The 22,643-nt window shown below is 50.5% G+C and overlaps 1 protein-coding gene across 3 annotated transcripts in view; it reads left to right on the top strand.

Annotated features, from left to right (window-relative positions):
• Positions 1–22,643, top strand: part of CAMTA1 (calmodulin binding transcription activator 1) — a 314,118-nt gene that overhangs the window by 166,561 nt on the left and 124,914 nt on the right. For all 3 annotated transcript variants that reach the window (XM_050909538.1, XM_050909535.1, XM_050909537.1), the window contains exon 5: positions 10,720–10,791. In XM_050909538.1, the coding sequence (XP_050765495.1) occupies positions 10,720–10,791 (72 nt within the window). The remainder of the gene's footprint in view (positions 1–10,719; positions 10,792–22,643) is intronic.

Below are 22,643 nucleotides of genomic sequence, written 5' to 3'. Positions count from 1 at the left end.
CTTCAGAGCATCCACGAGAGTAGCTTCAGAGCAGTGCTCACACTGCATGGCCTCTCTCCTAGATAATCCTCCTAGAAATCAGTGATTTGTACTCAACCTTGCTCTTACCTGTCGTCTGAGACATCTCTCAGGTCTCCAGAAGACCCTGGACGTTATTCTAGAGCATTCGAGCTGGCGGTCGCCAAGCCATGGGGTCTTCGTGGTACAGGCAAGCGTTGGGCAGGAACTAATTTGGAGCAGGATGCCGCGCAGGATGCCTGGCTGGGCTATCAACTCATTCGGAGCAGTCCAGTGGCCTCCAGGATGCCCGGCTGGGTTATCACGGTCATCCCCATCGGGTTTTTTTTCGTGATTTACGGTTTTGGGTTTGGTGGCGAGCAACGCGGGTAGCCAGGAATGGGGTGGGTGGTGTGAAGCCTTTTGTGTCAGATTCGGAGGTGGTTTGAAAAGGATATTTCGTGAGTAATTGGCCGTGACCGCTGGCCCTAAGGAAACCTTCAGCTCCTGGCAAGCTTGTAATCCCATCGAGGATCCCGTGCACACTCCCCACTTGAGTTGTTCCCGAGGGAAGGCTGCGACGTTTTCCTCCTACATCTCCCAACTTTGTCCCTATCCAGGCAGCATCCCTCCCGTACGGCTCTCACCCAGGCCAGGGTGATTAAGCACTTAAATTGATTAATCAAATTTCTTGTGATGAGAACTACTGTCATTCATTAATCTGAATGGGATTATAAATAAGAGTTGGCAGATAGGGGAGACAAACATGTTGACAGATCGACCTGCTGCTTTGAATACAAATTACACCGCTGCATCTGGAGGGTTTTAGCTCCTGGCAGCCTTGGGATATAGCTTCCCTAAAGGTAAAATTAGACTGAGATTAAAGTATCCCCATATTAATAAAGAAGTACGCATTTATGAACAGGCAGCTACTGCAGGTGGGTGTGCGGGGCTGCATACCAATGATCCTACAGCAGGACCAGGCTGTGGATTTTGCTTCCTGTGGAATTCATGAAAGATTTTATGAGGTTAGCTGTAGTCAAAACTCAAGGATAACCCAATTGCAAGTGTGTGGCTAATACCAGTTTGAGCAATAAAGTAGCAGGCTGGCGTGGGCAGTTCCTATTGAATCGTCTCGCAGTTGACAGCATCGCAAGTAACAGAAAATTCGTATCAAATTTTGCGCTTGTAGAGACGCTGTCTGATGTTCGCTTTTTGGAGAAGCAGCGCCTTGTGCTTTTCGTACCGTGACTTACTGCAGGACGTGGTTTAGGCGGCTTAGGAAGGATGTTGAAACCCTCGCCACGTTGCAGCCGATGGCAAAATTCCCACCAGCTGCAGCAGGGCTGGAGTTTCACCGCCGGGGGCTTAGGTGGCTCTGCAAGTCGTTCCTCTTGTTGCAGAGCAGCAGGCAGGATTGCTGCAGAGCATGCTGAGATTAAAGCCATCGCTTCTTGTTGAACTGGCCTCGTGCGTTTCTTTTCATAAATATTTAGAGAATTCTTATTAAAAGAATTACCAGTATAAAAAATTAAGAGTTTGATAGCTGGCGCGTAGCGTGCTGCGGTGTTGTTTTAGTCTGGGGTGGAAGGTCGGGAAGCCAACGTGCTTCTCGCCGTCACGGAAAGGCGAGTTTCTCCGCGTTGACGCTGCCCGCGCCTGCCCGGCCTGCCCAGAAGTGGCGAGCGGGTCGGCGGCCGGGCCCCTGTCCAGGCTCCCTCAGACGGAGAGAGGCAGGGGCGTAAAGAACCTGCGGAAAGGCTTGACCTTGGACTGCAATTTGCCATTGAGCTGCAGGTGGGAGATCAGTGGGTAAGTGCTGGAGGATTCAATAGCCAGCGGACAGTACCGGTAAGCGCTCTTACTGAAAACGCAGGCTACCAGCACGAAGGCCAGGTATACGAAAGAGAGGTTTGGGCAGGCTGGAAAACGCCGTCACCGACTTGTTTATTATTATAATAATTTAACCCACTGCCTGACAGCCCCGCTGGATTCGTAATAACATTTCTGCGTAACTTCTCCTTTGTGGCAAGTCTTGACAGAAAGAATACCGTGGAGCCCGGCTGTGCAACGGGCTTTGAACATCTGCGCGGGGCCGTGCGTGGGGCTTTGATCACCGAGCCCCTTCCTGCGAGGAGAGTGGCTGCGCGCCGTTAGCGTCTTAACGGGGAAGGTGGGAAACCCAGCGGGAGTTTCTGCCGAGGCAGAACCGCCGAGTCCCCGTCCTCTTTCTCTCCAACGCGGCACCTCTCCCTGTGCCGCCTGCGCGGCGAACCTCAGCGACGGCAGCGCGGCAAATTCCCGGACCCGGCTTTTTTGGACGGGGGAAAAAACCCACATACGTGTTAAAAGGGGAAATGTCGCTATCCTTCAGTATCAAACAGGTAACGCAGTTTAGCGTATCTCTTTTTCGTGCATCGACATCATACACAGAGAGTCTAAAGACTAGACCTAAAGGAAACAGTGCTCACTGGAAAAATCAAGGGAAGATGCTAAAATCCGTCACTTTCTAGGGACTGCTCTCCTTCCTGCACCTAAGGAAGAGGCAGCAAAGTGTGCCAAAGACGGGGGTCGTTCGCAGGGATCCGAGTGAGAAGTCTTCAGGTGAAGAGCCGTAGTCTGTGTGGCGGGACTATGGTAAAGAAAGGTCTGAGGATCAGATTGGGAGGGTGGAAGGACATCTGTCAGGCATACAGTGTGGGATTGCAGGCATAAAATTTATATTTTAGAATTTGGGGCACCGAAGATCGGCACCCATATACGCAGATCTCTGCCAATTAGCCAATGTCGTTAGAAGAATCATTTCTAAAGTCGGAAAGTTAAAACTCGCAATCCTTGCAGTGACTTCAGAACTCCACAGAGGGAAAACAAGGTTTGAAAAAGAATCCATTAAACATTTAAATACTTCATTAAATATTGAACATTTCAAAAATTGCTTTCTAACAAGTCCCGAGGTAAACAGAACAGTATTTGGTAACAACAGCTACCAGAAGCGACAAGGTCCTGCAACGAATAGAGCTTGGCTCTAGATTTTGAGGCTGCGGTAACCTCTCCTCCCTTGATTAGCCATCAAACGAGATCCCTGGGCTCGATCCAGAAACCGTTATCTAGGTATAACTGCTGGTGACATCAAGGGCATCAGGAGGGTTTGAAACACGCCAGAACAAGAGCCAATAGGATTAAAACCAACATTCTTGCACCAAGCTGGATGCCTGAGCGGCGGCCAGCGCCCCGACGCTGCAGAGAGGTGCGCTGTGATGCTGCGGCCGTGCCAGCTGTAGCCCAAAAATGAAGGGTCACGTTCTCCGGGATTTTGCAACCGCGCAGAAATTTTAAGATGGTTTTTGAGATCTGCTGTCAGTACGTAGGGACTCCTTGCCCAAACCGGCAAACTACAAGCAATTACTTTCAGTTTTGTTGACGTAGATAAAAGGCAAAGCTTGCCAGCGGTGGCGATCAGTCCAGCGCTGAGACCTGAGCACGTTTTTTGCGCTTTGCCGAATCAAAGTTACTATCTATAAACCTTGGAGGAAAATCCAAACCTGTCTAATGTCTGTGTTTCACTAAGATCAGGAGCGAGAAAACATGTTTAGCAGTGTTTTAGCTGAAGATTTGCTGCAGTAACGGGAAATTTTGGGTGCCTCCCTATGTTGTGACACTGTTTTCCCTTTTTAGATCAAAAGAAGACCTCCGGGTGCAGCCCGCCTGCCCCGCCCCAGGCGATTCCTTGGGGCTGCAGGGTTCAGCCGCAGTTACACCCCTCTCTTTTAAAAGGCTGAACCGGGGCCGATCTATACGGAGAGACGTTGAGGTCGGTTTCTTGTCGCGTCCCCGTCAGCTTGGTGTGACTGTGCATCACTTTGCCCTGTGACAGTTGTCAGAAACCTGCTTCTCCGCCCGCTTGGCCAAGCCCCCGTCGTTGCTCCCCCCTCCCCAGCCGCCTCTCGCTGCCAGGGGAGGAGAACTAAGATTGATGGCACTAGGTTCCCCGTGCGTGGTGTTGGCATCGAGTCAGGGGGGTTTGTAGCAGCACGTTGGCTTTTCTCGCTGAATTTTGATTAATGGAGCAGGCGGGAGCCGCTGCTGTCTCCCAGCTCCTGCGGCTGACAGGGGCGAGCCTAATCTGATGTTTAAACGGATTTGGAACGTGTCCGTGGCTTTAGCATCCCTGTCCTGAAGGAAGGACCATCTGCTACAAGATAACGGAGGGCACTTACTTCAGGTCTGTCTGAAAAGAGAGGTGACACACATAAAATTTGAGGGTTTTCCCCGATGCTTGCTAATTTGGTGGCCAAGAGGCAGCTCGCGTTAGAGACTCGAGGTTTTCAGTTGCCTTGCTTTTCCAGCCGCGCTCTGCCCTGTCGGAGAAGGTCGGCAGAGAATTTTGTGCGTACTTGTTACAGATGCAGATGGAAAACGGCTCCTACATGTGAAACAAATGTATTACTACAAACAGCTAACAAACTTCTCTGATCATGATTTGTATGAAATCCAGAGAAATTGATTTCAAGAAGATTGGATAGTGTCTCTGCTGGGATATGAAAAAGTTGGTGAAAAAAACGGGATAACAGTGGTATCTGTATGAACAGATACTGGAAGTGCCTGTGATGGGGATGGGAGAGCAGGTTTTATTGTTGCATTTTCACCAGTATCTCCAAAACACGGGTGACCGCATTGAAGGATGCCAAGATGAGAACTTACAAGCTGCTTTTCCATTTTCCCTCCTACGTCTGAGAAATCTGTACCAGATGCAGCCTGCACACTGTTGCCCGGCGGCAGTTCCTGCGTTGTACCTCTCCTGGTGCGGTGCGTGGCTGCGCAGGTAACGGGCAGGCTGAGGGTAAGGGCAGAGCTTGGTTGGGCTCAGGTACAGCCGCTAATTTAGACTTGTACCCTATCGTCAGGACGATGAGAAGAACGAACCTCACGCCTCATTTGGCTTTCCCGGGAGGTTTGTTCCACGGCAGCACTGCTGCCGCTGCAAGCAGTATGCCATTCCCTGATGGAAATTGGTGGAGAAGCTCTGAAATCGTCAGTGTAATTACAGAAGGAGATCCCGTGCAGTACGGTGGTGTAACGGGGATGCGATTAGCTGCTAGACTTGAGCGCGCGCTGCTCAACACCACCCCGAGAGCTAAGAGCGGCGGCGGTGGCTTTCCATCCTCCTGCACTACCGGTGTCGCAGGCCATTGAAGCGGTTGTTGTCCCTGTCCCTGGTTTGTTAAACATTGGCATTATGTTCCTGTCGGGGGTTTTGACGTCCTGCTGCGGGCCGTGGGAAATGTTACGTTCAATTTTGGGGCAGTCGGCACCAGAACCGGCTTCCAGAGATGTGCCTGCCTTTGCTCGTCGTGCCGTCGCAGAGCAGAGGACTAGGCAGAAGCCAGCACGCGTTGGAGCTCGTGTCCAGGCAGCTCTTGGGGCACGACGCTTCCCTCGCGTCGGGCTCCTTGGGGTATTTGGTGGCCCTTTCTACGTGGGCTTCGAGCAACCACCACGCCTCAGGTGGCTGCAGGCAGCAGCCTTTTCTTTTGCAGGTGCATTTGCTTGATTCAGGAGCTTTTTCATAAGGAATTTCACATCCCCTATTTTGATGGTTTTCACGCCTTTTTTCTTCTTTTTTCCTTTTTAAACCGTGTTTTGGATTTCACTTGTCTGGTAGTGCAGGTTCCATTATTTGGGGCATTTTTTACTGCTGTGGCCATGAGCAGGTTCGTTTGAAAAGACTGTTTGTTTAGGGATTTTGGTGCGAATCCCGAGCCGTTAGTGTTCACCCAGGGAATGCGTGCCCTTTCCCAGCAGGTTCATTCCTCCCTCTCCAAAAGAAACGAGGAGGATCGCAAAAACTGGCTGGCAGGGAGAGAGGGACGCCGACACAGCTGCCCCTTGGGAGGAAGGGGACATCTCTGATGCCCAGCATGCAGGGGTTTGCTGTTCGGGAAAGGCACCGTGGCAGGAGCGTGCACCCGTGGCGCCGAGCAGGAGCCTGGTCCATCCCTGCCTCCCCGTAAGCCCGCGGGCGGAGGGCACGGTCTTTTTTCCCCAGTAACCTGTACGGATCCTACTTGGATGTCTGCAGGCTGCTGGGGTGTTGGAAGTTGAAGGCTTACACCATAAAATTACTCGAGTATATTTTAATAATTTAGAGCCACAAGTCGTACGTGGTTTGTTCTCCAAAGATTGATTTAGCTTCTTATTAAGGGAATTGGGAATTCAGTGTGAAAATCTGAACAAAATCTAGGCGGTTGTTTTTTTTTTTTAAATATCCACTAGTGTAACTCACCAGGGAGAAGAATTTCAAAGCCTGTCCAACCCTATCTTGAATTTTTAATTCTCTTGCTTTCCTATTTCCATTCCCAAGGTGTTCTTGTTAAGGAAGAACACCTCAGCATTATTGTATTATTTTTAAATAAGCCACAATCACTGTAAGGAGCTCAGGATAAAAAATCCACTAATACTTTGATTCCCCCCCCCCCCCGCTCTGGTTTTCAGAAGTTTGATAATGCAGAGATGTGGACTGCATATAAATGGAGGGGTAGGCAGTTGTAATTGCAGAGCTCTCCCCCTCTGTCCAGAGAAGGCCCTTTTCTCTTTAATTATCCGTCACTTTTTAAAAGGTGCAAGATGAAGTGGAGCTGGCAGGGCCTGGCTCTCCGGGAGCAGCGCGGGGGCTGCACAGAAGGTGCTTATAGCTGCGAACTTCGGGAGGCAGGTATGGATTTCGCACTCAGGGAGAGCTGCGTGGGTCGCCACTCTCGGCTGGTTTGTCAGTGCGGAGAGGGATCCCCCACCACCGCAGGACTTCAGGATGAAGTCCGTGCTCTGTGCACCCTCCGGCTCTGAACGCCGTGTAAGTCGCAAGGACAAGCACGCCCCTTCCCGAAAGGCGACCACGGCACGCGCTGCGGGAGCCGATGCTGCGGCGCTGGACCACAGGCATCCCTGTCCCGCTGCGGCAGCGGGGACAGGAGCGATCCCCCCGGGCTGGCATCGGCGTCCCTCGGCCGGTGCCGCTCGGGGCTTCTCCGGGGGACGGGCTGATGCCGGCTCCCACGCTGTGTGGCTCCCGCGGGAGGTGACGGCCGCTCACGTCTCAGCCTCTGTTCTCAAAACAGAAATCGGTAAGCTGCTGAAGTGGCCTTTCTCCTCAGACGGTTCAGAAGTGCCATTTCTTTTCTCCTGGAGATTTTGTAAACTTAGAAGAGAATCATGAAAAAAAATGTTCTCCCCTGTCCAGCCCATTAATTCAGCCTGCTCAGGACAGAATTAACCTTGGCAAGCCTTCCAGAGGAGAGAGTCATTCTAACCTTAAAAATCTGCTGATTAAAGCTGGTTTCAGGAATTCGATTTCACTTAATGCATTGGCTGAGCGCCCAGCCTGGCATTAACATAGCCACAGACACACAGGCCTCCGCATTTTTTACCTCCCTGATAAAAAAAAAAAAAAAAAAAAAAAAAAGAAAAGCCGGCTAATGAAACCCCTTTTGCCTGTTTTGGGCAAGAATTCATTTTAAAGACTCCTTTAGCTGAAGGCATTAAGCGTGCCCTGGTTACCTGTCTCCTAAGGCCAGCCAGGGAGGTAATTCCGTTCTCCTGATGGGTTGCAGCGTTGTGTGTCGAGCCGTCCGCCGCCCACCGGGCGCTCGGCAGCCCTGACCCGGTGCGAGGCAGAGGGGTTCATCGCGGCCCCGTGTCGGAGGTGGGGGTCAGCGGAGCCGAGCGCGGGAATGTCGGCTCTGTGCACCCTCTCCCTGTAGAGCCACGTGTACCGCGCTATCAAACTTCCGATTTTACGTCATCCAACAGCGCTTAATTCGTTGACCTTGAACATCCTCCAAAACGATGAAGCTCACATTTCTAAGGTTTCTATTTATATCTTAAACTTTTTTTTTATGCCTTTTTATCCGAAAATTAATGTAGTTTTTATTGCCGCCATCACTCATTTTGTCTTTACTCCAGAAGCTGGGTTTCCAGGGTCTGTTTCTCACACCGCAGTGCATTTCTCCGCAGCCGTGTTATCTCTCGGTGCAAGCACACAGTGCCCGTGAAGAAGAGTTCCCCGCTGTCTCTCCGAGGCCGGGGGGCTCGCTTACGCCTGGGTCTCCTTCATCCCAGCTGCCCAAGTTAGAACAGCCAGCCCCAAAACATCAATCCAGAACTGGATTCCCATGTCGTGCCACGGGGCGGGGGGAAAAGAAAAGAGAAATCAAAAAAGTCACTTCTGTATTCTGGATGCTTTGTAAATTCTGTGAACCGTTAGGATTTTCTTAATGGTTTGCTGAAATGTTGAAAACCACTTTCACGGAGGTGGGATGCTTTTATGTAATTCATTACTGACACCTCTAGAATTATACGCGAGACAGATCTGGAGATAGAGAGCAGCTTTCCTACCTCCTAAATGCAGCGAGCAACAAGGAGCTCACCATTAGCGCTTGTCATTATTTTTTGTTTTAATCACGGTGAAGTTTCGATCGACTTCACAGCACATCAGGGTTGTGAAGCAAGTGGGGGTGTGCTGATATATATCCATATACATTGCATGAGGTGCTATGGATGTTGCTAGCTGTTGCGGAGGCTCCTCCGGTGGCGTGCTCCAGACCAGCTTTCCCATCCTCACTGAGAAGCTGGTCGGACTGGGAGGTGCCGCACCTACCAAGCCGCTTTCCAAAGCCGGGGGACCAGTTCTGAGTCAGCAGAACCGAACATTAAAGACCTTTTAATGCAGCCTCCGGTGCCGTGCAGCCAGGAGTCGCTGTCAGGGATTATCTTAAACAAACGGCGTCTGCTTTTCCCCAGGCTGACTGGTGGGATTTAAATGTTAAGCTTTTCTTTGGATTATTTTCTGCAGGTTTTTTTTCCCCTCTGTTTTTCCTCCCTGCTTTTTTTGTGTGTGGAACGTACCCTTGACATATTTAAAAACATTATTAATCTTTGTCATGTGTATTTTAAAAATAACTCCGTGATAGCAGCCAGCAGTCCTTAAATCCTTTTTAATTCAGGCCGACCTTGTGAGTGGTGATCTTGCGGAGGAGACGCTGCCGCCAGCCTCCCCGTGCGCTCGCCGATAAGCGTGCGCGTTTAACAACACACCTCCGCGCTCGCCCCGTTACAGGGCACGCTAACGATGCCGGGGCTGGCGAGCTTGCTGCTTGCAGGGTGCTTTCATCGTCTGTGAGGTGCCTTCCAGGCAGAAGGATTACACACGGAGATTGACCGGCCCCTTTGTGTTCGTGCCGAAAGGCCGGCGTCCTGCGCTGGCGGGATGGCACAGACGGAGCCGTGTCCTGGCGCGGGCTGGCGCGCGAGCGGGATAACGGCGTCACCGGGGCACTGAGCGCAGGTCACCCCCGCCAGCGCCGGTACGGCCTTGATGCCACGCGTCAACCTTCGCATCACTATTGATGCCGTGGCATCCGTATCTGCAGAAGCAGCTATTTGAGACAACTGGGATGGTGATTTAGCGATACGTTTTTTCCAGTACCCATCCGCTTAGGTCCCACTTAACGTGGTTTAAAGTCTTGCTGAAGTCCGGCCGGAGCCGGGGCCGTCCCCTCCTGCAGCCGCTGCTGCCGGGAGGATGCTCGGTGACGATTCCCGCGCCCCGGGGCGCTGAGGACCCCCTGGCAGGGTGCAGACAGGGCTGCGAGCGAGTGAAGAGCATGTTAATCGTGGGACTTGTCGTAATCGATGCAGTCGCTGGCGTAAAACAGAAAAGGAAATTCCTCTTAAAAATCCCCTGCAGTTGGATTTATTTTTTTTTCCTTCTGTAATGGCAGAATACCGGTGTGCCTAAAATATACATGGCCCACAATCTTCCAGGGGAAATATCTGAAGAAAGCTGCGAGCAGATTGCTGGGCTGTTGCAATCTCGCATTTAAGGAAAACTAATCACCTTCAGTATGGGAGAATATATCATTGCACACACACCCATCCCCCATGTGCACTATATGAAAAGCCAGCAGAGTCAGAAAATAATATTGCTTTCTTAATAATAAACAAATCTTGTGGACAGGAATTGTACTGGGATCTTTTAAATTAAAACCAGTTTTGTGTGTTTGGTGTGCGCTGGGCTTAGCTGCCAACTGACAGCGGTGCTGAAAAGTTTTAACATACTGGAAATTTGATTTTTTCCTGCAGAAAGAATTCCTTAGCCTTAGTGATTTCAGTTAATCAGAGAAGCAGAGTTCATATAAAAAAAGAAGAAGAAAAAAAAGCAGCTGCATTTTGGCATTTTGCTGTATAAAATATCCGACAGCAATTTTTTCAGTTTACAAACCCTAAATTTGCAGTTTACGTACCTGGGCGATAAACCACGGAAAAAGAGATGTTTGTGATGTGTTTTTTACAAAATACAAACGCGTTGAAGCAAAGGTTAAAACGCAGCTAACCAAAGCCACCTCTGTGTTGTGTGTCGGGACGCAGAGCGCGGTGGGGAGGCTCCGGTTGCCCTGGCCGCCCCGGGGTGGCTGAGCTGCGGGTGACCGCAGCACCCGGCGCAGCGGGGGCTGTTAGGAGAGTGATTCTGTAACCCGTAGCAATGTTTAAAAAAGAATGTTGGGGTGCTGTAATCTGGTGTTGTGTGTGACCAGCCCTGGAGCGACTTCAGAACGACACCCTCCGGTAGCGGATAACGCGCTGCCGCTCCCGTCCCCGGCGCTGCCTCCTCGGGTGATGGTTTCCTTCGCTAACCCGACTCTGCTTTCTCTCTTTTTGTGTCCCTAGTGCCTGTACGGCTGCTACGTCCACTCCTCCATCATCCCCACGTTTCACAGAAGGTGCTACTGGCTTCTGCAGGTAGGATGACGACAAATTCCTCTCTCCTGGGGGTAATCCGGTCGAGCCCGCAGGGCCGTGTTCGACTGCTGCCGGGGAGGTTGGCGGTCCCGTCTTTCATTATTTGGGGGGATTTTGTTCGTCTGAAGGGGATATGGAATTTCTTAGTTGTATGTCTCTGTTCAGAGGTAGGGTATATTTTCTCTAGCAAATATAGAGCTGATGCCAGCTCAAACGTTCCCTAAACAGAGAGTCAGCTCGAGTGAGACTTTTTTAAGGCTTTTAATTGGGTTTTCCCGTTCTGAAGACTTTTAGGTTTTCAGTTGGGTTTTCCCATTTGAAGCGAGGCAGGCACAGGATCTCGGGAAGCTGACTGCTGTACCGGCACGCGATGGCGTGGGAGAGAAGTCAGCCTGTGGCTGCGTTTGAATTTGGGGTGAACCCTGTGGCCAGCCGTGCGGTGGATCTGCTTTCCTCCGGTGGGGACTTTAGTCCCGAGGGAGTTTTTGGGGGTCGCTCAATGATGTTTCTTCTGGCTGTTGTGGGCCCAGTGAAGCCCCCGGCGGAGTTGAGCGGAGTTTTCCTCCTGTTTCTGCAGGGTTTGGGCGGTGGCCTGATGCCCCCCAGGGCTCCTTGGGCTGCGGTGGGTGTGCTCGGGTTCACGTGCGGGAGTTTGCCCGCGTGGGCGTTTGCTGGACCGAGATGCTAACCCTACGTTTGCGGAGCTATTTATATTGTTGACTGGTTACCGTTGCTTACAAAGTGGAAGCAATTTGTTTTCTTTTGTTAGAAAACAGCATTTGACACATACTGTAATAATATTATTGTTTTAAAGATTAAACCCCCGCAGTCCTGAAAACAAACAGGTCTGAGGAAAGTGACATCTGTTTCACGAAGGAAAATAATCCCTTTTTCCCCCGGTTTTGCAATTACGCTTCCATATTAAAAAAGAAGACGCTGCTGCTGTCACTGCTGCATGAAAGACGCCCCACGCCCCACAGAGGACGGTGCCTGCACCGTGGACGTAATCAAAGGGAACGTGCACAAAATGTCGCTGTCCTCTGTGATGCTTATGTGCGTCTCAGCTCTGTTTGCATCCTCTGCATATAAATGCCATGTGTAAGTAAAGGGGAAAACACCTCGCTGCAGCGGTGGGAGCAGTATTTCACCTGCACGGAGGAAAGCTGTGACTCCACTGAAAGCGCAGCGCGACCGCATCGATCCTGTAGACATTTAGCGCTTTTCCCCGCAGCCTCTCGAGGTCCTGACCTGCATCCGTGCTTGGATGCAGCGAGCAGTGAGAAAAGGGGGAGTGGGGTGTAGGTGCGCCTAAAGAAGCCATTAAATGTTCACGGCTCAGTGCGCCGAACCGAGCAAAACCTCTAAACTTAGGGTCCGCTTTGCCCGGGGCGGCAGACAGTTGCTGGCGTTGTTGTTCAGCATCCGTCTCTGCCGGTGCCCATGATGGATGGCGTGACACGAGAATTCAAAGGAAACTCTGAATTCCCTCTGAATAACTGCCGGCACGGCACGGCACGGCACGGCACGGCACGGTGGTGCTTCCCAAGCCAGCGGCTGTTCCGGGTGTCCCTGTGAAGGCAGAAGGGACCACGGCGGGTGGAATAGCATGTCACTTGGTTCCTCTGCTCTTGCCTACTCAGGAACAGGAGGTTGGGCTGGGGCTTGGTGGAAGCGTCCTCCATCCACCGCCCCGGAGCTCAGGGAGGTCCCGGTACTGCACAGGGTTGAAAGGTGCCGCAGGTCCCCCCATCAGCAGCAGCCCTCGGCCCAGGCACAGTCACCACAGGCGCCGGGAGGTTTCCAGCGTCCCTGAAGGGCAGCTCGGCTCATGAAATGTTTTCACATAAATTGAAAATGTTAAGGAAGGCCCCTGCTTCTGAAGAAATTCAAAGCAGACAGCAGAGTCCTTCCTATTAGATCCCAAGAGGAACAGATGACGCAAAATCAAACTGCAGAGCTCCAACCTAAAATTGGGCTGCGACCTTTAGGGAGGTTCGCTCCCAAGCCGCAAAGCTTTTTCCATTACCTTTGGGAGAGTATTTTCTAGTTTTGCCCATCTTTCTGTCAGGAAATTTCCCATGATTTCAACCCGTTATCCAGCAGCCTGAGCGATGCTCGCATAGCCCGAGTGCTCCCTGACCACGGGCAGTCCCCAGATCCTGCTCTGTTGCAGGCTGGCCAGCCTGTGCTTGTCCCCGCAGAGGTCCTCCCCTGTAGGTCAGCCCTCTTATCTTTGATCGTGAGCTTTGCATTTCTTTTTATTTTTGTTGCGTGCTACCTAGAAGTATTGCTGGACTTGGCTGTTGTGGCAGTTAGCAAGCTCATATCTGATGAGTTGCATTGCAGCACCACAGGATCTTCTCACCTGTACCCTGAGGTCTGGCTCGTTCACGTTCGGAGGATGTGGGTCGGCGTTTAGGCACCTTCTTTGCTCTGGTAATTGCTTTGGATTGAGATGAGTGGATGGGAAGTACGTGTCTTACGAGCCTATTTATAAAATGCGATGCAGGACATCTCGTCGTGGATGTAGTATACTGGTATTCAGAAACAAGGACACGTTGTGCCTTTGCTGTGGGAGGAATAGGGGCCTGTGATTCATGACAGCATCTCCCAGGCATAAATGGGCATCCTTCAATCATGCGCTCAGGGTTGTGCAGCCGGAGAGAAAAGAGCTGGCCAAGAATAGATGACGCTTTTCTAACGTCTGCACAATGTTTCCGTTCAGCTCCACAGTGAATTTAGGGGGCAGTGAGACCAGAAGGAGAGAGGGAGAAGGTATTTTGCGCATCTGCTTCAGAGCCTTCCACTTCAAGCCCACCCAATAAATGACTTTGATATTCCAAAAAGGGGTACACAGAGGGCAATGTTGAACATTAACGTCCAGCAAAACGTTTGGCTTTTTAGTTCACAGAGGCCAGCGGGCGACTTTCACTTTTTGGAGAGCGCGGCGTAGTACCTTCCTGGGATGTGGAGCGCTCTGCCCGCGAGTCTCTGGTCAATAGGAAGTAAATACAATTAGTCTGTGATGCCGCCTGTGTTTTATGGGATGATCTTCCTCCAAATCCTATTGTCAGGTTAGATATTGATTAAAAATCCCCATGCAATTGTTCTTGATCTTTTCTGACTAGCATTTTCAGCGTAAAGGCCAAGACTCAAACAAGCCACAGAGACTAGCAGTCTCTCTTGTGCGTTTATGCTGTGCTATAGCCATTAATTACGTGGCAGTATCCAATTTCTTACTTAAACACCTTTGCGTTGTCGTTTATGATTGACGCAACGTGCCTTCTCCCTGCAGACTGGTGAAAGGGATAAGAAATGAAAGCCAGTCAGCTTGAACCGTCAGCGGGCAAAACGCAGTTTTCTGAGTCTCTGCTACGAGAAGTTGCCCTGCCGTAGGCAGAGACTGCGGCGCGGCGACTGCGGGCTGGCGCGCAGCAGTTGCGGTGGCAGGTCTCCTCCTCGCTATTCCGAAGGGGTTTTACATTTTTGAGACATTTCAAGCTTTCCTGATAATGGATTTTAAATGCTGCCTCACCCCACACACCTTGACTATTACTAATAGGTGATGTAATTGCCGAGCAAGCCGTGTAATGTCTCTGCAGGAGACGGCCCAGCCCCGGGCGCTGGCAGCCTCTCACGTGGACCTCTTGGAGCTGAGTGAAGGAAGCGTGGCCACGGTGGTGGTGGTGTTTTCCTACGTTGGGTTCTCATATTTTTCTTTCTGTTTTCTGATTTCTAGAAATGTAAGATCGTGCCCTGAGCAGCAGGCAGAGGAAGGGATAGGGCTGAGGACGCAGATGACCTCTTCAAGGGGCGCAGGGGAGGACTCTTCAGTAGCACTTTGGGTTTTTTATTGTTTTGCATTACTTGTTAGCTTCCTAAAAGAAGCCGTGCCCTAGCTGTTTGCAGTTAGTCAAGCGCAGAACGGCGCTGCTGAAGCCTTTTTTTAAGTATGAGTGATGGCAGGTCCCCAGACTCCTGGAAAGGCTTCAGCGCACAGACACTGCCCCGCGTTTGTTGGCTTGTCTGCCAGCAGGACGTGCATGTACGAACACCCGCGCTGCGCGTGTTTAGACCTTCAAAATGGCACCAGATTTTCTGTCAATGGAAAAAGAAGAAGAAAAAAAACCTGTTTGTAGTCATAATGACTAATGCAGGGAAAATGTGGATTCTCAGATACAGACAATTTTCAAACATTGGCACAGCTGAGTAGCAAAATGCAGCGTTCCCTTCTGTGGATTGGTAATTGGCACCCCAGGAATTTAAAATTAATCTAGCTGCCAGGCTCCCGGGGCTGGCTGCTGTTTGCAGAGGTTATTGGAGGCGGGCTTCATCTTTACCCGTGAATAGCAATGCGTCTCTTGCTCTCTTCCACGCTTGTGCCGTACACCTGGGGACTCTTGAGTTTGTTGGACAGTCATCGTTTTCCATCCTGCCTTTAGCAGATTCTGATATCTTTTTTAGTGCTGGTGTTAAGGTGCTGCAGCTATGGGAAGTCATACACTAAAAAAAAGTGTTGCCCTTGTTCTTAATGCAGGAGTGCATAAACTGTGCTATAGGACCATGCTAAGAACTTTTTGTGAATTTAGACAGTGGCTAAATATTAGTTCTTCATGACACGGGACAGAACTTCTCATATTGCCATCCTTTCTGTAATTGTTTGCCTAAATATGGGAGAAATGTGCATTTTAGGCACTCAGGTTTCATTAATGTTGTTATTTGTTTGGGTTTTTTAATGACTCCCCACTTTCTGCAGTACTTTCATAACAGCCACAGTCACAGCAAGGCGAGATCAGGAATCCTCGACAGAGTGCTGCTGACACGATAGGACATCCTCCCGTTCAGCTGCAGAGAAACTGGCATCAAATAAAGTGAATTATGATCATGTATTCAAATAAAGCCCATGCATTTGTTCAAAGAATGCTCATTAGCTTATTCGTTTGCCGATAGCATTGGCACGGGTGAGATTTTCCTGATAAAGATGCTTGTGGAAATGGGGGGGGCAGGGACTGCTGATACGAGAGGACAGGGACGTTCAGCCTGTCGGTGTTTACCTGTTCATCTCGGCCGGTCCAACAAATTAAGAGTAACAAGCATTTGAGAGCAATATGTAGGCAGATACCTGTTTCACATGGTAGGCGCATTAACTGCTCACTGAATAATTCAAAACTGATGAAAAAGTGTGTAAGTGGCACTGTTCTCGCAGGTGAGTCGGAGAAGCAGAGCGGGATGCGGGCTGAGCTGTGCCGGGCACGGGGAGACGCCAGAGCCCCTCGGAGCCCTGTCGTAAATCGGGCTTTCGCAGTAATTGCTGAAATGCGCTAATCCAATCCTCTAGGAGCTGCGGGGGAAAAATTGCATTTCATCTTTATTGCTTGCACACTCGCAGGGTGCTCTCAGCAGCCACAGGAGTCACTGGGATGCTTTGCCACGGGGTAGAAAATGGCAGGGGAAAGTCAGGGGACGTCAGCAGTCATACCAGTGGTGATGTCCAGGCAAGACGTCTGTCCTGGAAGGAGCAAGCGGGAGATGCTGAAGGGGACACTGTAGTTGGGCAATATTCTATTAGCCGTCTTTAATTATCCTTCGTGCGGTTCTGCGTGCACCAGCTGTACCTTGCAGAGTATCTGTAAGTGCTGATTTAATGTCAGAGACTTAAGCAATATTTTCTCTTTAAACTGTTTTTTCCTGGATTCTTCCTTCTGATACACTTGAATATTCCGCTGTTTATTACTATTAACGTCTGCACTGATGCTTGATGTTCCCTGAGCGTGCCCTTCCTAAACTGCGGCTCATCTGAAAGCTGTGGGCAGGAAGTATCAAGGCCTGAAAATCAGTTAAAACGTTTTACATGACGTCTGCAGCTGTCCTGCAGAAATTTGGTGTTCATTCTGTCTGTCTTTGCCTCAAATTTTCCGTTATGTCCTAAGCAAGAGGAAAACCTTCCCATTTCTTTGTGATGGCGTCGCGGCAGAGCAGCATTGCCCTGTCTGATCGCTTGTGCTGCGCTGCATCGGCAGCATCTTCCACGTCCCTGGCTGGAGGAGCAACAGACAGCTTGAGGATTTTGGTCTTTTTCAACACAAATTGGAAGCATTACAACCTCATAAAAATTCCTGAGACTTTTGCTTAGTAATGGGTTTTTATTTTTCATTTGGGTAAAATAGAAATGACGGCGCAATAAAGCATTGAAGATCGTGCACTGTATGCGGGCACTTTAGACCGGTCCCATATTGTGGGGAGCAAGGTGTAAGTCAGGCTCTCGGCATAATGAGCCTTTGCATTTTTTCTAACGGGAATATAAACTGTTGCCGCTACACTGGCACATTTTCCCAAAGTGAATTTTAGCCTATATGATGGAATTAAGTGTGTATTGAAGTATAGCAGAGTACGGCACAGGGTACCTAACCGGCGCTAGCGTGGTTCAGCATCCTGAGCACGCCGCTGTGACGACCCACAGCATCCCGGCGCAGATGGGCTGGGTGACCTTGGGACGGCGACTGAACGGTCCGAGGTCCAGGATCCCGTCCAGGAGTGACGGCAGCGATGGCACTCGCGACCTGTGGTGGAGGCACTTGGGGACCTATGGCCTTTAGTGCTTTTTACTTTTGCAGTGTCTTCATGCACGGTCTCTGCCCCCCTGTAGAGGCTGTTACTCGGTGCTTGCGTAAAGCTAAGGAAATCCAGAAGAGAATATAAACGTAAGGTGGTATAAAGTGCTACTTATTGTTATTACACGGTCAGAGGCTACGGGTGTCTGAGGGTTAACTTCTGCTGAAAAATGCAGAGTGTGTCGCAGGCAGAGCCCCAGCCGAGATGGACCACGATACCGAATGGACAGAGAGACTCCCGCGTTCCTAAAATGCGGCCACAAACGAGGTCGAAAGGAAGAAAAAGTCCTGCCTTTCTCACGTTCAAAATGCCATAATTTCTAAAGGCTCGGGTGTTTCCTGACTGCTGTGACACTCCTCAGTGCCCTCCTCCGACCCGAGCTTTGGCTTCTCCTTTGGTGGTGGTGTGATGGGGAGAAGCTAACGTGAACTCCTGGTGATCTTTATCAGGCAGACACATCCACCTCGGTGCCTCTTCAGCACGGGTGTCTCTTTGGAGAGGATTATTTCTGCAGGACTAGACAGGGACCTCCCACCAACAGGTGGGTATTTACAGAACAGACCTTTTCAGCAGGCATGCTTCACTTGCCTCGGATTCCTATTTTTAGTGCAAAGTGTGCACCTGGAGCTATGCTGTGAGAGAAGACAGTAAGCATGGCGGGAGCACACGGCGCTGCCAGGAGAGCAGAATTGTCTTTTGCATCGATTTAGCTCTGAGCTGCAATGGAAAAAGTGCTTTCGATACCCACTCCGGCCAGGAGTCGATGGGATCCAGGAGTCGATGGGATACAGCAGTCGGTCCCCTCGCGTCTCTGCTGGGCTTCACGATGCTTCCCTGTGCAAAAGCATTTTCAGAGAGTGAAAAAGTTGTGTGTACCCTTTTCAGGCTTCCTTAAGATTCCTTTGACGTGATCTCTCTGAAAGACCGCTCTCTCCTTTCTCTCCTTTCATCTTCTCATCAGCTCTTTTTGAAGGCACAGTGCTCCTTGCCATGTCTCTGCTGCCTTGCGATCACAGGAACAGCCGTGTCTCAAGACTTCCCATCATGTTACTCAGGGATCATGAAAGATCTGAAATACTCCTGGAATGGGTGGAGCTGTGCAAAAAGTATTGCTCCGTCCAACTGAAATTCCAAGGGTTTTGTTAACTCTTTTGTCATAATTTTCTGTTTTCATTATTCCAAATTTTTTTTTTTTGGTCATGTTTCTAACAAATATTTACTCTTGAAAATGAATTTCAGAGAAACCATCTAAGAGAGACGTTAGCTGTGCCTCCTCGCAAACACCTTAACCCTTTTCGTTCATTTTGGTTAGAGGACAGAAGCTGCCGGGTGCGTTAGCCTGGTGCCCAGCTGCCAGTCTCAACAAGCCTTGGTCTGCGCTGGGATCGCCCTCGGCAAAGCTCCGTTTAACAGCGGGATGAATAGTTAAATAGGTTTGAAGGAGCCTTTTTGTGGCTCTGCACATTGCGTAAAACTCAAGTTCCATTTAGCACGAATGCCCCAAAACTTCATTTGAACTATCATTAGATAAAAATTCATGTTGTGCTCTGGTGTACTCCAGTGTTTTAGCGCAATAAAAATGAAGCAAAATCCATGACACTGCAGGCTGTGTTGCTGGAAGCATCAGAAACCGGAGAGGAACCATTTCTCTTTGAGAGGAGCCAGCTGCTGCGGCTCTGCTCTTCGTCATCTCCCTCCTGATCGCTCCTGCGTCTCCCCGGGGCGTCGGGGCCCGCTGTCGCTGCCAGCTCTCGTGATGGGCACTGAGAGTCACACGCGGTGACAGCCGCACTCTCCTCCCCGACACTCGCGCCCGCTCGCTGCCTTTGAAACGTCTCCTGTGTTTCGCAGCGGAGCGGCGGGAGCTCCTGCGCCCTGCCAGTTGTGCCGCCTGAAGATGGGAACGCTTGCAGCTCGTCTCTTGGACCGGTGCTTGGGCAGCGCGGTTGCTATCTCTGGCTCGTAGCTAGCTGATGTGCGGCTCGTCTTGGTCAAGATGCTTGCCTGAAGGTGCTCGGTTGGTGTTGCCGAATTTCTGGCGGGCAGAGCACCCTGCTAGCAGTGCGCGGTCAGCCGGGGCAGCCCAGGGAGAGGAGGGGTGCAGCGGCGCGGAGCCCTGCCAGGGCTGCTGAGATAGCCGGCGGGGAGCAGCCCCAGTGACGGCCCTTCAGCACCTGCCGTGGTTCGCCTGGGGGGGATCCCATTGAATAATAAGCCGTCTTCCACTTGTCTTCTCATCCCCGACTTGCTTTCGGAGCAGCTGCGTCCATTGAAACCCTCCTTCAGCGTTACAGTCCTTTTCTAATAGTCACACACACAATCTCTTCCAGTTGAAGGCTATTTTTGCTTGATTTTTCCTCCTTCAAGTTTTACTTGCTCGCTAATATTAGCTTCTCGTAGAGTCTTCACCTTCCCAAAACTAAATTCCATCTGGCAAAGCTCATCACAAGCTGTCTTCCTCCCAGCCGTCTCGTTCCCCTTCCTAAGAACGAAGCCGCCCTGTGCGCTGTGCTCCAAAATCTCCCTGTGTAGTTTCACAGAAAGCGCATCCCGTTGGCTAGCCGGGGAAGGACAAAACGCTGGAGGGAAGAGCATCTACAAGAGCCCTCTTTTTTGGGAGAGCCAGCAGCGCGCCTGTGTTTTACACCCATCCTCGCCCACCAGACCATGCAAATAAATCGGGATGTTGCTTTCCTGAAAAAACATTTTTCATGACAAAAATCTGTAGTGGATAAAATGGAGCTTGCAACTCAGGCTGGGCCATACCCTTTTATCAGTCTGGATGCCTTCAAAACAAAGATGTGTTTTGACACCTGCAGGATGAGGAAAATGGGACTGCAGAGAGAGGCAGCAATAACCCTCTGCTGATGTTCCAGCGAAGGGGAGGCGGAGAGGATTACAAATGAACTGGTATCTCGGAGGCTGGAAACATTTTAGCGGGAGTGCTTTATCTTTTGTAATGTTTTTATAAATTATTTATTAACACACTTGCTGCATTTTCCTGAGAAATTGGATAGAAAAGCAAAATGTATAGCCGGCAGATTATATTCCAGAAGAAAGACGCCAGTGATTAAAGAACAATTTCCAACCCTTTCAAACACATAACTTTATTTTAGACGAGTAGTCTGCTATTTTTGTATCGCTCTCCACCATTTTACAGAAAATCCCGGATTCGTTCCCTAGATAGATGAGGAGACTGACGTTAATGCGAGCAAACTAAAAAGCAGTCAGAGTGCTTTAGTTGTTGCTTAAATAATCTGTTGTCATTTATAGAAGAGATGCATTTCCCAAACTGCTGTGGGACGTGCCTGGGCTGCTAATCAAGAGGAGTTATTACAGGGGTGACATAAAAAGGTCCAAAACATGGCCGACTCCCACAAAAATGGAAAGCAGATTTTATGCTTTTGGCTCTTGGTGGAAATGAGGCACCATTTGCGCTTTTACGCCTGACTTGGGGGACTGAAAGCAGCGTCTCCGCCGCTTTATGGTGGCTGCAGTCCTGCGGCGTGCCGTCGGCGCGGCTGGCGTGGGGGGCAGCCCCTGCCTGAGCCAGCAGCGGCTGTTGGTGCATCAGCCGGGCAGCACGGCGCTGATGTGACGCCGGCCTTGCGCCAACAGCCTTTCCTCTGCCCGCTCCCGGCAGCTTTTACAGGAGCACCTGCCGTATCAAAAATGCACGTTGCCCCCGTGGCTACAGAGGGAGCTGGAAGCAGGGTGGGTTCGGGGGAGCCTGGGGACCCTGCCGAGGACCCTGCTGTCACTGGGGGGAACATCAGCACCTTCACGGTGGCACCCAGAGGCGACACGACTGGAAACTGGATTGCTTTTGCTCGAGCGTACGCCCACCTGTTCGCCCGGGAAGACCCCAGAAGGCGGGACCGTGCGTCTTCCCGATTCTGCTCCGGTTTGGACCCGTGATGCTATCACCGAGATATCCTCGCGGCAGGGATCGCAGTGATGTGACAGCACAACTCAGCTGGAAATTAAATCAAACCGCAGGCTCCAAGACACTTATTAATATGCCCTGTATACTGAGGATTAGGCTTTTGGTGACACTTAAATTGAATTCTAATGCTATTTTGAAATATATAATACGCTGAATTTACTTCACCTCAGGTTTGAGTTAATGGTTTATTAAATTATGCACCTTGCAGTAGCAAAGCTGTTTCCTGGTGTAGGACACCGAGGCTTGCAGTAGCAATGCAGCAATTCTGCTGATCTCATCCACATCCTCCCTGGTCAATTATTAGGACTGCAGGTGTCCCTGAATGTATTATACCGTCGGCTGAAGTTGCACCCGCGCCGGAGAGGCGTAATTGGGGATTGGGTTGGAAATTCTGTAGGGAAGCAAATTGCAATTTGAGTTTAGAGATTTGGAGTTCGTTTTGGCGTGGGCAGCAGAGGACTTGGAGCAGATGCTGCCAAGGCTGAAGTCTCTCCTTCGAACGCAGGGTATTTTTTTCTTTTAATATGCAACGTTTTGGCCTGCAGTGAGTTACCCCCCTTTTGTATTTTATTTGTTAAGGCACGCTTTTGTAAGTCTTTCAGATAAATCACTTCTCAGTTGTCTGCAGTTTTGAACGCTTTTCTTGCTGTCCCTCTGCCTGCGTGAACGTCTCGCTTATTACCCCGGTTGCTTTTATTCTCAAAATCGTCTTTTATTTCTGAGGGAAGTATCTGTCTCTTCCCTTTCTGTTGAATGGCTGCTTTCAGCTGTCACCGATGCCTTGCGCTGCTGCCGCCTGCCCCCAGGTAATGAAACTGCCATGCCTCTTCCCTCTCGCCCTGCCGCGCTGGCACGAGGACTCTCCGTCCCAGTCACCTCCGGCGGCTGCCACCTTTATCACTGCGTCCGCGCCCACGACGATGTCTCGTGTCAGACCGATGGATGGGAAAGCGTCCGTCACGTCTGTGAACGTATATATGGTGCGCCACCCTTAGTGAAAGTCGGTAAAGGTTATTAAAAACGGCCCGGAGTTCACGGTCTGCGCTATAAAATGATGCGCGCACCTCCGAAGCCGTGGGAATGGTGTATAGGGACCGTGGTCTTAGTCCTCTGTGAGATCATTCGATGGTTTTCTTTAACGTATTAGTGAAGGGGCAAAAGCTGGAGGAGAACGACCTAAATGCTTTCCCTCCTGAACAGGCATCGTACCTCAGGGCATCATTTTCTGTGTCAAGGAAAAAGTGCAAGCTTTTTCTTATCATGCATTTGTTTCAGTTAAATGTCAGGCAGTTTG

Source organism: Gymnogyps californianus, chromosome 21, assembly GCF_018139145.2.
Source record: "Gymnogyps californianus isolate 813 chromosome 21, ASM1813914v2, whole genome shotgun sequence".
Lineage (NCBI taxonomy): Eukaryota > Metazoa > Chordata > Aves > Accipitriformes > Cathartidae > Gymnogyps > Gymnogyps californianus.
This window is presented reverse-complemented; position numbering and strand designations above follow the sequence as displayed.